At 38.3% G+C, this 16,346-nt stretch overlaps 2 protein-coding genes across 19 annotated transcripts in view; one reads left to right on the top strand and one right to left on the bottom strand.

The window, feature by feature from the left end:
• Window positions 1-1,947, top strand: part of Lnx1 (ligand of numb-protein X 1) — a 115,183-nt gene extending 113,236 nt beyond the window's left edge. For 5 of the 6 annotated variants that reach the window (XM_085691771.2, XM_048415138.3, XM_085691772.2 and 2 more), the window contains 2 exons: window positions 893-1,051; window positions 1,627-1,947. In XM_085691771.2, the coding sequence (XP_085547897.2) occupies window positions 893-1,051; window positions 1,627-1,762 (295 nt within the window). In that variant the 3' untranslated portion in view covers window positions 1,763-1,947. Of the gene's footprint in view, window positions 1-892; window positions 1,052-1,626 lie in introns of those variants that run through there. The other variant, XM_085691774.2, reaches the window with a different exon arrangement.
• The window catches only part of Fip1l1 (factor interacting with PAPOLA and CPSF1), a 62,673-nt gene continuing 46,343 nt past the window's right edge, over window positions 17-16,346 (bottom strand). For 4 of the 13 annotated variants that reach the window (XM_048415141.3, XM_048415144.3, XM_048415147.3 and 1 more), the window contains 6 exons: window positions 15,051-15,077; window positions 13,103-13,157; window positions 11,806-11,861; window positions 6,704-6,923; window positions 3,836-3,973; window positions 17-3,156 (listed from right to left, as the gene is read on the bottom strand). In XM_048415141.3, coding sequence (XP_048271098.1) covers window positions 3,009-3,156; window positions 3,836-3,973; window positions 6,704-6,923; window positions 11,806-11,861; window positions 13,103-13,157; window positions 15,051-15,077 — 644 coding nt within the window. In that variant the 3' untranslated portion in view covers window positions 17-3,008. The remainder of the gene's footprint in view (window positions 3,157-3,835; window positions 3,974-6,703; window positions 6,924-11,805; window positions 11,862-13,102; window positions 13,158-15,050; window positions 15,078-16,346) is intronic. The other 9 variants (XM_048415143.3, XM_048415146.3, XM_048415148.3 and 6 more) reach the window with 4 other exon arrangements.

Below are 16,346 nucleotides of genomic sequence, written 5' to 3' on the forward strand. Positions count from 1 at the left end.
GACCAAACTTCATTGCTTAAAATTTCACAAGATCATTTTTATTGATTATCAAAAAGCAAATGATTATTTTAAGGTACAGTCTATAAACAAAACATCTTCATTTCTACCAACATAAAAATGCTATCTTCCAGTCAAAGCAGTTCCTAGACCACAGACATCCTGTAGACAAACTGCAGCTCCAGACACACCTCTCCCCTACCCAGCAGTTTGTACTTCACTCTAACAGCCACGACTATCCTAGCTGAGGGTTCTACTGATTCTTAGGCCAGCTGTGGTCTTCCCTTCTCCAGTTCACTTTGTAACCTCCACTTCAGTTTATGCCATGTTGGTTTTACTCCTACAACTGTTCAACCCTTTCTGCCCATTTTATGTCTACAGTCTTCTTTGTTTATGTGAGAATAAACCAGTACTTTCCAAGGGTCAAGAGAAGGTCTAAACTTAATGAGGTTCATTAGCATAAGCTAAAATTATTTTCATTGTGATTATTTCATTGCAAATAACTAATTCAAAGAAAGTTTGCCTTAGGAATTATGTAAATTCACAAGTATATAAAAATTATATTCCCTCGGTATGCTCCACTTTGGCTTATCATTAGAAGTATCGAGGCATAACTTATGGCTCATATCAATCCATGCGTTATGGCGTCCTTAGCCAAAACATAGCCATCTTCCTCAGCAGAGACACAATGACAAAGTACTTTTGTTGAAAGGGTGTTCAGCTATGGAAAAGAGATCAAATACAAAAGCTGGCTAAGAGCATGGCAAATTATTGTCATTTCTGAGGGAGACATATGCGGTTACTATTTCACTTATTAAAAATGTTCAAAAAATGAATGAGAGATGAAGTACAACTAATAAACTCAACTGTATACACTAATTATATGCTATTTCAGGTACTTATACAACTGTAAAGATGTGACCCTAAGGAGGAACACAGCAGGAAGTCTGGGCTTTTGCATTGTAGGAGGTTATGAAGAATATAATGGGAACAAACCTTTTTTTATCAAATCCATTGTGGAAGGAACACCAGCATACAACGATGGAAGGATCAGGTAATAATTATTTAGCAAAAATAATATTCAAGTATTTTGTTTTCTACATGTAAAACCTTGGCCCCACTTGAAAGAACGAAAGCACATTATTTACTAAACATACTGTTAGTATTTACTATACATTCTTGAAGAGTAAGAAATTAAAACATGACTATACCAGTTAGATTTAAGAAATTCAAAATTATGCTGGGCAGTAGGCACACACCTTTAATCCCAGCACTTGGGAAGCAGTGGCAGGCAGATTTCTGTGAATTTCGAGGCCAGCCTGATCTACAAAGAGAATTCCAGTTCAACCAGGGCTGTTACACAGAGAAACCCTATCTCAAAAAATTCAAAATAAAAATTTACAACTGGCCTTGGTCCCATATTGCAATTCCCTCTACTACTATAGTACTCCTATATCCTCTAATGCAAGTTGAATGGAACCTGGAGAATTTAAGTGAAGAAGGGAAAAATCTCATTAGAATTAAAATGGACAAATAATGGCAAACAAACACTAGGACCACCCGAGTCCACTATGAGTAACTTCAACCATAACATAAAGTATTTTGACCACGATCCTGTTTCTCTTTTAGATGTGGTGACATTCTTCTCGCTGTCAACGGTAGGAGTACATCGGGCATGATACACGCCTGCTTGGCAAGGACACTCAAAGAACTTAAAGGAAGAATTACTCTCACTATTGCTTCTTGGCCTGGTACTTTTTTATAAAACCAGTGATGGATCTTAGAAAACAGAAAAAAGATCACAGATAGGCTTCGTAAAACTGTATTTATCTTGTTAATTTTTATATTTAAATATATTGTAAAAAAAAATGCCAGGAAAAGTATATTATGAAAACAAGTTACACCTCGGAGAACGTTTTCAAAAATAAAAACTGATGTTTTTATTCAGTACGGAGGATCTCTTCACTCCAAACCTTTAAGTTTATATTTTTCTATTCAATAAAAATCTAAAATGGTTTCTATGACACAAATCAAATCAATTAAAAATAAGATATATGTAGAGTTCAAAAAGAAAACACATTACAGGCATTTCAACTTAATGGCAGAGAATTTGAAATGAGAAATAAACCTTTTCTAAATGAGAGCTGTGCTCTTCCCTGCGGCTCTAAGTTGTTCTCTCACACACCGAGTTCCTAGCCACCACCACTGCTGCTCTGCATTCCCTCCTGGGCTAAGTCCATATTTTAAGCTTGGATTTTTGGTTTTACTAAGAAATAACTGACCTAACCCGACTGTCATTGAGCTTATTTTGAGTCTTAACACGGTAATGGTATAAAAAACACCTTACATGCTACTCCACCAATGAACCCTGGAAACATGTTAACAGCAGCCAGACCACCTTGACCCTGGCTCAAACAGATGGTCATGAAATGGTCCAGTGCTGTGTTAGTCACAACTGTCTCTACACGTGCCTGTTGGAAAGTACTCAAGTTACATCACACGGGCCACCCAAACGCCTCCTACATCTATGACTTTAGCTATAAAATGGCCCATTTAGTTACCACGGACACAAATTTAGAAGACCAAAAACCTGCTTTCAAAATCTGCTATGAAGAATGCACCCAAGTTCTTGAGCCGCAGGAGTAGTAAGATGAAGAGTGTCTTTGCAGCACCTCTTCTGCAACAGTATGCCATTAACTAGAAAGCTGGTCAAGCTGAGTCCTTGACCTACAGACTATGTACACACAGCCAACCTTAGCTCTAAATCTCCTGCTGACTCATTCACATTACTTCCTTGGATATAAAGTCATTTCTGTCCTTTATTCTTTAAATATTACAAGACAAAGATTTTTAACTTAACACAAAAATGCACATTTTTATTTTGGAAAAGAAAAAGTTAACGTTTCATTCTAACAGAACAAGATTAAAGGTATATTTCTTAAACATTATCCAGAAAAATAAGGAGATTTATAGCATCTATTTCTGGGACTGACAAACATAAAAGGTGGAGCCTACTCAGCAGGGGCAGCTTCAGCACTCTCCTGTTCAGGGACAGGCTCACTGCCAGCCTCTTTTCCTTCTTTGCTTCTTTTAGATTTTTTGTGCTTGTGTCTCCTGTGACTGTCCCCTTCTTCACTTTCATGGCGACGTCTACTGTTACTACAAGAAAAGGAATTGTGTTTAACAAGGTTTAAGTAGCAAAGCCAATCTGGTCTAAAAAAGCCTGGATTTAGGTTAAGCCTATTTGTTTTCTGATGCACATATTTGGAGAGTCATATGAGACTGTACACAGCTTGCTATGGAGCTATCCTCACCCCACACCACCCCAAACTCCGAGCCCATTACTTTGTTCTGAAAGTCTTTATGAATTAGAAACTGAAGCATAATAACTTGAAACAGGAAATACTATTTTATAAGATGAAATGTTCAGATACGAGGAACATTGGAATCAATTCTAATATTGTTTTAGAACTACAGGCCCCAATTTTTTTCTGTAAACTAAACATCACTTTAATATTATTTATAAAAAAAGATTGACTCAATATGCCCAAATTTCCCTCTATCAAAGAAATAATATAAAACAAAGGAAAAACCACAGATATCTTATTTTAATTTTGTCTGGGAGATAGTAAAAGAAATGCAACCTTGTTAAGATTTAAAAATTGCTGTTGACTCCCAGAAAGAAGGAACTATGACTGCTATTGGTCTGTCAGCTAGGAACAGCCTTACCTATCACTTGAGTATTCAAAGTATTTTCAGTTCTTAAAGAGACAACCGTGCCATGCCCTTTCCCACCCGTCACCCCCGCACCAAAGTGGGTCACTATTGAAGAACAGACCTGCGAGAGGACTTGTGTCTGGTTTCCTCTTTCTCTCTGTGACGTCGCTCTCTGTGTCGCTCTTCTTTTTCCCGACTAGCTCTATGGCGCTCATAGCCTCTTTCTGCATACTCCCTGTATCTGTACCGCTCCTCGTCACTGCAATGGAGTGGAAACTTGATGTCAGGACTACTGAGTTGACTATAAAAGGAGGAGCTTCTGAAGCCTAGCAGAGGCCTGAATGCTAACTTCTCATGTTGGAAAACAAATATTTCCTGGATTGGCAGCAAGTCAGAAACACATCTAACTTAAAACAACACACTAGAAAAATGTCCATCTGAGCCAGGCGGCACTGACACACACCAATCCCAGCACTTGGGAAGGCAGAGACAGGCCGATCTCTGTGAGTTCGAGGCCAGCTGATCTACAGAGCTATTTTTCCAGGACAGCTAAGACTGTTAAAACAAAAAGAAACCCTGTATCGAAGAAAAAAAAAAAGAAAATGACCATTTGTTATATCTGCTCTGTGCTATCACAGTTTTAATGCCAGGTTTCATATTAGAATGTTTCTTCTGGGGAAAAAAGAATGAGACCTGCAGTTGATTTAAATTTTAATCAGCAGGTTTTTCTTTTTACTCCCATTTTATAATTAAATGTGTTTATGTATCTGAGATATCTACAGAAAATCTTATTTGCAAAATACAGGCCATGTGTTAAAGATTCTAAGAATGTATGGTTCACAATGGCTTCCACAGTAGAAGGCAGAAAGATCAAATTTTTTCAAGTGTTTGATTTTTACAAGAAATAGCATAGCTTTCATCCTGTGTAGAAAAACACACATGAAGATTTTAAAACATTTTTTATAAAAACATGTCTTAATGTACACATATGAATATGTACATGCATGGGCACACCCCGTATGTGTTTTTCCCAAGAAGCATGTCATTGATAGGCAGTGTACCATAACAGGCACTGTAGAGTGAACGCCCAGCACGTTCTGTCTTTGTCACTTCTAATGCTCACTCCTGACACCTCAGTTTTCTTATTTATAATTGACAATCTTTTTCAAGGTTTCTATAAAACCAACAATAATATTTATCAAGAGTAGACAGTTAACAAATGGAATATGGGGGCCTAAGAGGATGGCTCAGTGGGTAAAGGCACTTGCTGCTAAGCCTGACAACTTAACTTTGATCCCCAGGTTCCGTATTTTAGAATAATTGAAATGACTCCAAGTTGTCCTCTGACCTCTAAAGAGGCACTATGGGATGAGCATGTGTGTGTGCACACACAGCATAATAAATGAAATTCTTCAATGACTTTAGTACCTAATTTTTCAGGAGGAGACCTTCCTACCAAGGGCCTCTAATAATTAATCTCTCTCCAAGGCAAACCAAAGCAGCACAGACAAATGAACATTACAATCAATTCTAACAACATATGAGGTTCTCTGAATGGCTCAATGAGGCTACATAAGAGTAATGAAGGCCAGTTATTTCACAATTTTGTCATGTGTAGCCCTCCTTTGCCCTAAAGCCAATTCTTGCTGGCTTTGGGACCTATGTTCCACAGGCAGTCATATGATGGGAAACTAAGAGAACGGACTGCTGGCGAGCTTCCGAGTGAAAACAGCACCTCCCCCACCCCTTTCAGACAGGTGCTGCAGTGCAAAGGATGCTCCAGGCCTGGGACTCATTAGAGCACATTAAAAACAGCCTACAGCACCCAGCCTACTTTCTGGTCCACAATTAAACTGCCTTAAAAACAGATGTGAAAACTGGTCTCTCATTTTCAAAACAATGACCCTGTAATTTGTAATGCAACACATACTATAAACATTATGTTTTAGAACACTTTTGTCAGTCTTTAGAAACAAATAGCTTTTACTCCCCATGTATATTCCCTGGGTTCTTCCTAGGACAACTTGGAACACAGAATTCCTCTACCTTTTGCCTTTCTGGCCTTAAGCTTTTATTCCTATTTAAGCAGAACTAGAACTCAGCATCCTGAAAATGAAAAGATAGTTTAACCAATGTTTTCCAGTTTAGCAATTCAGTAGACCCTGAACATGTGTGAGTGATGCAAGAATAGTCTTCCTACGCATTTCTGCACAAAGCTCCTTAACTATGGCATGCATATTTTATAGATGTGCTATGTCAAAGGTACCATTTCAACTGTGGCAGAAACCAGTCAGCTTCCTGAAAACTACTGCCCCTGAACTTAAGCAGAATCGTGCACTTACCTGCTATGGCTAATAGTGTATGTTCCACTTACATGTACATACCTTGCCACTCTTTACCCATTTGACCAATAAAATTGTATTAAATATGTATTATGTGTAAGTCATGAGGAAACTGAGGAAGAGAAAAGTATTTTAATCATCTTTTCCCATTCTTTTTCATATAGTCTTACACTAAGAAAACCAGTCCTAATGAGCTTAACAGCAGTATAAGTTTAATCTGTAAAAACAATGTATGAATATCTATGTATCTTCAGGATATAGCACTGTTTCTGGCTTAGAACAGGGTTCAAAATGCCAATCACATGAATCAAAGAATGAATTTTTAAAAGTCAACTGCATAGAAAGGAAAAGGAAGAAAGTTAACTGATTTTTTTTTTTAAAAAAAAAGTAATTTTAAGAGAATAAAAAATTTTAAATGACACCACAGCCACATCTGCAGCAGCTAGCAAGGCTCCACTGTTACCTTAATCTCCACGCTGCTTATGGTAATGGGAAGCCGTAAGAAAGAAATGAGTATGATTTCAAAGGGCTTTTCTACCCACACCTTGAGCATTCTTTTCCCAATGAACTGGAATTCACTTCCTCACAACAAATCAAAGTGCAAAGTATAAATGAAGTGTGTCCAACACCCTCACACACCAACACACCTGTTGAAAACGCTAGGGGTGGGGCTGTGATCCCGCTCTCGCTCCCTCTCTCGGGTGCGCTCTCTTTCTCTGTCCCGGTCTCTGTCTCTCTCTCGGTCTCTGTCTCTCTCTCGGTCTCGATCTCGGTCTTTCTCTCTTCGTGCATAATAGTCCCACTGCTTGGTGGTGTCCACAAGGCTAGGCCACGAGGGAGCGGAACTGGTAAGATGGGGGAAGGCAACTAAAGGAAAAAACACATTAAGATCGAAGGTTATGGCACTTAGTCTGACACTCTTCATCGGCAAGAAATTTCCCAATATCAAAGCTGAAACCAGAAGACACTAGAACATCTCTGAACTATTAAGGTGAAAATGAAATAAAGAATTATGTTTTAAAGACTTTGAGTGAACACCTGCCTACAGCATGCCCAGAGCAATGGGTTCAATACCCACATCTACAAAAAAAAACAACAACAAAAAACACATTTTAGCAATAAAACAAAGACATTTATAAACAAACAACAAAAAAAGCAAAGCAAAACCTATTATCCAAGACAATGAAGGAAAATTATTTTAGAAAGGAGACCTAAAATGAAAATAGTTGAGCAAATAAACTATATATTTCTTTTAAGAATAAAATGATGAACCTCAATAAGTTACAAGAGAAAAACTAAAATATATTATCATCTCTGCATTGATTAAGAAGAGAGTTCATACATCATTTAAATATTATTAAATAACCATCACAAAAATGGGAATAAACAACAGCAAAAACCAAGTAAACCATAGTTGATTCAGGAAATCATGGAATGGGATGGAAACAGCAATACATCAAACATCTCCATAATCATAAATTAAAACAACACTGATTTCATCAGTTACAAGACAGAGTTTGTTGATTTTTTACTTTTAAAAATCTATATTCTGGAGGCTGGAGAAATGGCTTAGTGGTTAAGAGCACTGGTTGCTCTTCCGGAGGACCTGGGTTCAGTTCCCATCACCCATATGGTAGCTCATAACTGTAACTCCAGTTCCAGGATGCCCCCTTCTGATATCCATGGGTGCATTGTATGCACATGGCACATAGACATACATGTAAGCATTCATATACCTAAGTCTTTTGTAAAAATCTGAATACATGACATAAAAAGATATGGGAAAGGATTGTGAGGGGTGGGGCCAGGGGGATGGTTTCCTGAAGTTGAAGTGATGAGAGCACTGGCTCTTCCAGAGGACCCAAGTTTGACTCCCAGCAACTGCACGGCAACTCCCAATCATCTAAACTCCAGTGCCTGGGGATCTGATTCCTCTTCTGGTTTACACGGGCACCAAGGATGCTCACGGATGGTGTACAGACAAACTTGCAGGCAAAACACCCATACTCACAAAATAAAGTTTATATGTTTTTTAAGAAGAGAAATTGGGCCTATTTGAAGTTTTAGGTCATAAGGAACATGTTCTCCAGGAGGACTGTGGGTCACACACGTCTTCTACTTTCACTCATCCATGTCCTCGTCATCAGGCTGATCGTTTGGTTCTTTACACAATTCACACAGGCTTAACTAAGAGCCATGAAGTTGTCTAAGTTATGGATGGGAACCTCTAAGTCTGTGAGCCAAAATTTAAAAAAAAAAAAAAGAAACACTTGTCTCTTAGTATTCCTGTAATACTAAGACTTTTGAACAAAGTCTCACTTCATAAGGAGTCTTCAAATCACATCTAGAAAAGTTATTTTGTTCAGGGTATGAGGAAGAATTATAAAGTCTAAAGTAAAAAAAAAATATAAAGGTAAAAGAGAACCACAAAGAAGTGTATTTGTTGGGGGCTGGAGAGATGGCTCAGTGGTTTAAGAGCATTGCCTGCTCTTCCAAAGGTCCTGAGTTCAATTCCCGGCAACCACATGGTGGCTCACAACCATCTGTAATGAGGTCTGGTGCCCTATTCTGGCCTGCAGACATACACACAGACAGAATATTGTATACATAATAAATAAATAAATAAATAAATAAATAAATAAATAATAAAAAAAAGAAGTGTATTTGCTGTCTTTACTGTAAAGCTTCATCGTGTGGCTAAGGGAAACCTCTTACTCTCCTTTACTAAGTTTTACAGTTGGCTTTCTAATTAAAGGCTTGTCTCTGGGTGGAGAGCTGGGTGAGGTAGAAAGTATGCAGGAGGTGCTTGCTTCCTTACAATAGAAATAAATAAAAATGTTCTACAAGCTAGGTCAGTAATCTCAAAAAGGACTTTCAGATATGGACTAGTGTTTAATCTGTACTGAAGCAAACACATAGGGGATCGAGTGACAAAAAACACCGAATACTATTAAAATAAAAAAGGTAATACCAAACAAAGGAACTCAATGAGCAGTGCTTATCAAATCTTACATATTACCAGTATCAAGTACAGTTTGACTTCCAGTTCTTTTTACACAAGGAAAAGATTTAGGTTTAACTCATCTAAGGTTACCTAAGATAAGCTGAACCCAAGACAAACCAAACCATAGAGCCTATGCTTCAACAATTCTTACTGCTTCAGGGGTAGAGAAAAGGGAGGGTGCTTGTAACCTGCTGGAGATGGTGGTGATTATAAAAATGAGAGCTAACACTGGGACACTTGGTAAAGAGCAGGGCAAGGAGCTTCAAGGTTCCCACAGCATTAGGGGAATGCTTTACTTTAGTCAGCTTAAGTTCTGAAGACCTCCAAAGGGCTTATGACTAGAGAGAGGGCAAAGCAAGATCCCAATCCAGGCAATGTGACTATAAGAACACGTCATGCACTCACTACCCTTGGGGGACTGAGAAGCAAAAGCAGCTACCACAATTTGGACCTGACACACCATGTAAGAGCTTGTTAAGGACTAGAAGCACAGCCTCAGGACATAGATTCTAGCACAGAAATGCCTTTGAAAGCCATTAAAATTTCTCCTACCTTAAATGGAGGAAACAGAATAGGCATCATAATGTTCACCTCTAGATTACTCCCATAGGAGAGACCTATCACAACATGCTGCTCTGAAACACTGGTCAGGATGACGCCAAGGTAAAGGTAACCAAGAAGCCATATAGCTAAGGAAAAGCTCTCCGTCCCCTTGCATTTGCCCACAGGCCAGAAATCAAATCCACAAAAGTTCAGGTATATCTCTTGTTGTCTTTACTAGAAAGAATGAAAACTGATTACTGGAGACTATTAGTTTGGAGATCTACCACTAGCTCCTTTATTAATTAATGACTTTAATTCATTATCCTTTCAGTAACAAGGATTGAACCCAGGTCCTTGTTGATTGAGGTTGCTCATTTGTTCCCCGCCACCCATACTCGAAATAATCACACAGGAATTATATTATTTGCAATACTGTTTGGCCAATAGCTTAAGTGTATTTCTAGCTAGATGGTAAATTAACCTATTCTTATTATTTCGTATTTTAAACCACAGGGCTCATGGCTTACCACAAGGTTCCAGCGGGTGGCTCACGTCTTTCTCCTCTGGCGGCTACATGGCGTCTCTTTGACTCCGCCTACCCTTTCTGTATATCTTTTCCAGATTGGCTATACTCTGTTAAGCCATTGGCCGAAAGCAGTTTCTTTATTAACCAATGGCAATAAAACATATTCATAGCATACAGAGGGGAATCCTACATCAGGTCCTCATACATGCTGGCCAAGCATTCATCATGGAAGTCAGTCTGTTAGCTAGTGGGTGAACCCTAATTAAAGGGTCACTTACAGGAGCAGGGATGGGGATTATTTATAGGCCATAGGCAAGTAAGTGGACAATTCACCAATGGCTATAAATGCCACAGAAGAAAATGCCTCTCCCTCTCTGAGCCACCATTAACTGGCTGCATACATATCCTGAGGTCATTACAGGTATCACAGTTGCTGAGTTCATGTAAGAGTGTAATGGCTGTGTCATACTTGGAAGACAGACACTGCTTTACAACATTCCACCCTATCTGTCTGAAGCTGGCAGGAGTGATGGACAGTGAAGGCAGTTTGGGGTCTCTCATTTATTGTCTTTGTTACAGGCACCATATAAGCCAGACTCTTCTACGTCTCTGTTTCTTTTGTGCTACACAAGCGATACAAGATAAAGAGCATGATTTTCTTTCCCTATCTGCCTTTGGGAGGGTACTTCACCTAAGACCTGTGTACGGCTTTGTTTTTCCTACCCATCTACATGCTCAACAGCTTCTACTTGTTCCCCAGTCCAAGAAAGCCAAATAACTATCCCAGCCTTTCTTGGCACCCTGGAAGTCCATAATTTCCTCACAATAAATAGGCAGGAAGCATTTTCAAATGTAAATCTAGCAACTTAAAAACTGCATAAAATTAACAGAAGTCTCATAGCCTTGTGGCAAACATTCATACTCCATAACACTACATAGCGGTACATTTGGTTTTTACTGAGCTTCAAACAATGCTGCTTTTTTTCTTTTTTTAAATAAATTGAAAGTTTGTCCTGGGCAAGGTAAGAAAGTTACAAAACAATCAATTTGAAGACAACAAAAACAGGGTTGTGATGCTAAAGATTAGTCTCATCGAAGTTTAATGCAAGGTACAGACAGAAGCTGCAGCAAGCTGTCTACAAGGCTAAGAGAGCCAATGAATGCTGGCTGCACTAACCAAAAGACTTTCAGTATAGAGCAGTTTTCTCTGCAAAGCTTTACAGCTAAAGACAAATGAAGCCTGTGACTTTAAGTTGAATTCAACGTCCAGTTACCAAATTCCAGAGCTATTCCAGTGCTCTGTGAATGCAATAAGGCCTGGGTGGCAGCACACTGTCCACAACTTGGCTAATTATTTTAAGTCCACTACCAAGACCTACCACTCAGAAAAAAAAAAAAGAAAAAAAACAAAAAACAACCTCCTTGAAAAATACTTCTGCTCATTGAAAATGCATCCAATCACTCAAGAGCACAGATGGAAATGTGGGGTGCAATCATGTTGTTTTCATATCTGCAACCTGTGCTCAAGAGTAATCTGGCATATATACAGACTTAACTCCTTCAATTGATATTTCTTACTCTGTAAAGATGTTACTTTAACCCAAGAAAACGTTTCCATTTCTTTACCAATATGTACTTTACTGATTCACAGTGGATCTGAGTGGTGAGTAACTTACCATTACCGTATGGAAACGCCCGTGCAGAACGGCTGTCATAACCAGAGGAATGGCCACTGTGGAGGAAAAAAATATCTTTATATCTGATGCAAATAAGTACTCAATCTTAACAGTTCAGTAAAACAAAGATAGCAAAACAACAAGATTTAACCTTTAAACAATCTGCTACAGAGTTGATATTTCTTAATATGACAACATAGACTTTTTCACCGCAAAACATCAAGACCCAGTAGTTACTTGTTGGTACTACTTAGCATGACTCATACAAGGAATTTCAGCTTTCTCAGTAAGATAGAAGAAAGTTTGAGGTTAACAGAATGTTTGAGGTTTAAAAATTAATCTTAAAAAAAATTAGTTTTAATGCCTGTAAGTTGGTTATATACCAATCGATAGTATTTTAAATAGACATTTTGACTGAGAAACAAGTATGTGTTCAACAAGAACTTAACCAAATCCTGGGGTTGGAGAGATGGCTCAGCTGTTAAGAGCACTGGCTGCTATTCCAAAGGACCCATATTTAATTCCCAGCACCCACATGGCAGCTCACAACAGTCTGAAACTCCAGTTCCAGAGGATCTGACACCCTCACACCAATGCACATAAAGTAAAATTAAATTATTTAAAAAAAAAAAAAGAAAAGCAAATCCTCACCTTTCACAATTTGCTTTCTGGAGTGGCACTTTGAAACCACGGGGATGGCTTGATGCCACTCATGAGCCCAACTGTCCTCTGCTTTTACATAATTTGACTATTAGCTTTTAGAGTATCTTCACTTTGAGTGAAGTACTGGAATAGCTCCTGTTTCCTAGTAAGTTCCGCCAGCCAGGACATGTGCTGTTCTAATCTTCGGAACTGAGTCTAGAGACCGTAAGCTAGCAACACTGATTGTTTAAACACATACTACCATCAAGTCTTCAATATAGGAGACTAAGAAGATTAAATATAAGATGAGAGAAAATAAAACCACTGTCTTAGAGGATGGATCTGGTCCTTCTGTGTGGAGGTGGAGACACAGCAGCGTAGCAGGAAGAAAAGAGCATTTCTTTCTCATTAAGGTTCATTTCCCTTTCCAGCAGATACAAACTCAGTATTAAAGATTTCTAACAAACTATTTTTATTTCTTGAAGATTTCTTTTCCCTTGTTTTGGTAACAGGCTATAGTTACATAAAAGTACTTAGTACAGATTAAACTTATGGATTAACAGGCAGGTGTTATGTCTATAAAAATTAACATTAAAAAAGACACATGTGTAAGGTTCTGTTGCAAGGCTGTCAATGATCATTCGCACTGCTTTACCTTTCTATTGTTGGTATAAGAGATGGAGGAGGAGCGCCTGGTGGAGGAGGGAAACCTGAAACATTCAACCATGAGATAAGACAATTAACAGGATGCATATGTAATGTCAAGAGTGAAACACAGTTGCTGGGTATCGCTAAGATTTTCTGGGTACATATACGTGCTTCTCTACATGATTATGAACAGGAAAAAATAGAGCTGAAACTTATAAACAGATTTTAGCGCAATAACGTTGTTAATTAACAGTCTGATCTAACACACAGAGCACAAATTGTCAGGACACCTGGTCTTATTTTCAGCACCACACACAGCCCATTTTGTGCGTATAAGAAAGTTAGTCTCAACGCCTTACCTTTTCCACATAAAAAAACAGTAGTAGTTTTGCCAACAGATTATGTTTTGAAGAAACACAAATAAAATAGCACTGACGTCATTTAAAAATAGTCTGGGTTTCAGATTTATAGAAATTTCTTTAAAGCCTAACCAGTAATATATGTGCTCATAGCAAAAACATCTGCCATGAAATATTTTAAATAACACAACCCCAATGAACTACTTTACAAAGCAAGGCACGTAATGGAATTTTTGAATTGGTCTTGAGGCAAATCATTTGCAACTTTGTATTGTGAGGTCAGCACTCTCAGCCAGTCGCACAGCTAAATGAAATCCCACAGATAGCACAGCTAAAGGGTCCTCAGCAGCAGTCTCCTCTAGACTTCTACAGCCAGAACGTAACAGTGTCACAGCCAATGACTCACAGTTCCACAGCTTCTGATACCTATTTCCCCCCAGGTTAACAACCTCCAATATTAGGACATGCATCAAATTCAACAGTTTCAATCTTTGCCCTCTGGTTCACGTACTGACGGAGATCACTGCTACACCCCCATTGTCTTCTACTTCCTGGCTACTTTCCATTAAGGTTCCTTTCCAGTCCAGTATCCTCTGGGGACAGAAATTCCATTGCTCATTCTTCTCAAAACTTCATTTACTCAGTCTTTAGCCCTGCTTCTAACTATTTCAAGTTCATTATGCTTGCCAGTCTGTCCAGTTTTAGCATCTGTAACTCTTCTAACATCAAGCAGGCCCAGGGTTAGCAGCTACCACAGTAGTCCTCAAGTCCACGTCCTACAGGACACAGTTCCACAGCCGTCTGTATTTTACACTAAAAAGACAAAACAATCCCTAAGACTTCCCCTGGCCAGCCCTTTCTCAGCCACACAGTCAGTGGCGTATTCCTAGCTAAGTATGCACACTAAACTGTGCAATCTGAACTTCCCTTTCTGCCCTCCAGGTCATTTGGAATTAGATCTGCTCTTCTCAGCATCATCACTAGTCATTTTCTTCACAGCCCTTGGTTTTAACACTGAACTCAGTAAATATAGTTTCTACTGGGGCCACCATTACACGATAAAAAAAATTGACAAATATATAAAGACAGAAACACTCCTACTGACTACACCACTGCAATGCCCAACTAAACACCCCTAAGAACAAGTACCTGACTAGTTATTAAGCCATACAATTGCTTTGTAGTTCAGAACATATTTCCTCATGACAATGAATTATGACAATGGGTAAACAATTAGAAGTCGTGATAAAGTCAAGACAAATTATTTTTCTTTTCTCTTTGAGTCACTTTTACACACAACAAAATCATTGGTCTAAAAAGCATTTCAAAGAGTGATTTTATTTTATATCTTCTATTGTTTTCCTCATAAATTGATATGGTGAGAATAGCTATTTCTACAGAAATGGGTAAGATAGGCTTAAGAAAACTAAACATCTTAAAACTGGAATGAAGCAAAGGCAGAGCTGAAAATAGGACCTTGAAATCCCAGTGGCCTAGCGCACATTCTAACCGCATCAACACCGTCCCTCCTGTAAGGATAAGCTTGAAATTTCATGTTCATTAACAATGATGGAGAAAACATGAAAAAAGTTTTACCTGGAGGTGGTACAGTTATTGGAATACCTAAAAAACAAGTGATGAAATTTAATATAGTAACTGGATTTCAGAACCTGGTATGTTTTTATGCCATCACCAAAACAAACTTTGAAATAAAACCCCTGTCTCAGCACCCTGGCTTAGCACTCTAGAGAAGCGCTGTTTTCTTGCAGACCAACAATTCAAGTACAGCATCCAACTTCCCTGATGAAAAACCAGTCTACCAACTTCATAACAAGATTGCCCCACTAGTTGGAATCACAAATGAAGTTAAATGGCACATCACTTAAAAAGCACACTTGTGACACAAAAATATCAAACTCCGTAATGTGGAAAAACTCACTAAATTTGGTCATGAGAAACCAATTTTGTTAGTTTAACACTTTAATGTAAATACTGCATGTAGGTAACGATGACGGCTATCATTCACTTCTGGTGAGGCCAGTGTGGGCTACTCAAGTGTGAAGACCGCTTTATTGCTGTTGCCAGGAGTTAATAGTCAATACTCTTTGATTTGAAGAAGTGGAAAAGAAGTCATAAGAAACTTACATATGGACGCATGCATACACCCACACCCACATGAAAATAAACACATAACTGCCTTCTATAGGTGTTAGCAAAGCAATACTGGAGTGTCGCTCAATTCTTTGTAAACACATAGCCTCTAAGAAACTATAAATGAACATTCTAAATTTATACTGGTAAAATGTCTCTGTTAAGTACTAAGCAACTAAAAGTAAATCCTAATTTTAAATTTAAGAAATACATGAAAGCCAATGTATAACATGAAAACTGGAACTACCTTTAGTTGAAAAAAAAATAATGGCCTCACAAGGAAGAAAACAGGAAAAAAATTCAGCTTTATCATTAAAAGTTTTATATTATCAATAAGTTCAATTGTTCAAACAGTTTACTAAATCTTATTTTTAAAACTGTATCAAAATTAGCTCAAAGGAGGGGAACAAATCCACTTGCTAACTGCACACAGTGAAGAGAAGCACTTTCAGGTGTTTTCCTGACCATGGAAAGCTGCTGAAGGCTGACTGTAAAATGTTCTGACCGACATGTTTTACTGGAAGAAGGCTGTCATGAATAAGAACTTAAGACAGCATATGGCCTTAAAACACAGACCCAAGTACCTGATTTAATCCCATGAAATATAAGGCTATAAAACCAGCAAGAGTGAAAAAGTGTCAGGCAGCCATGGCATTCCAAACCTACCAAACTAACCCACAGCAATCCCATTTTCAGCTTTCCCAAGGTTTTAGTCTGATGCCTCTCATATCACTGATGTCC

Source organism: Myodes glareolus, chromosome 8, assembly GCF_982192425.1.
Source record: "Myodes glareolus chromosome 8, mMyoGla1.1, whole genome shotgun sequence".
Lineage (NCBI taxonomy): Eukaryota > Metazoa > Chordata > Mammalia > Rodentia > Cricetidae > Myodes > Myodes glareolus.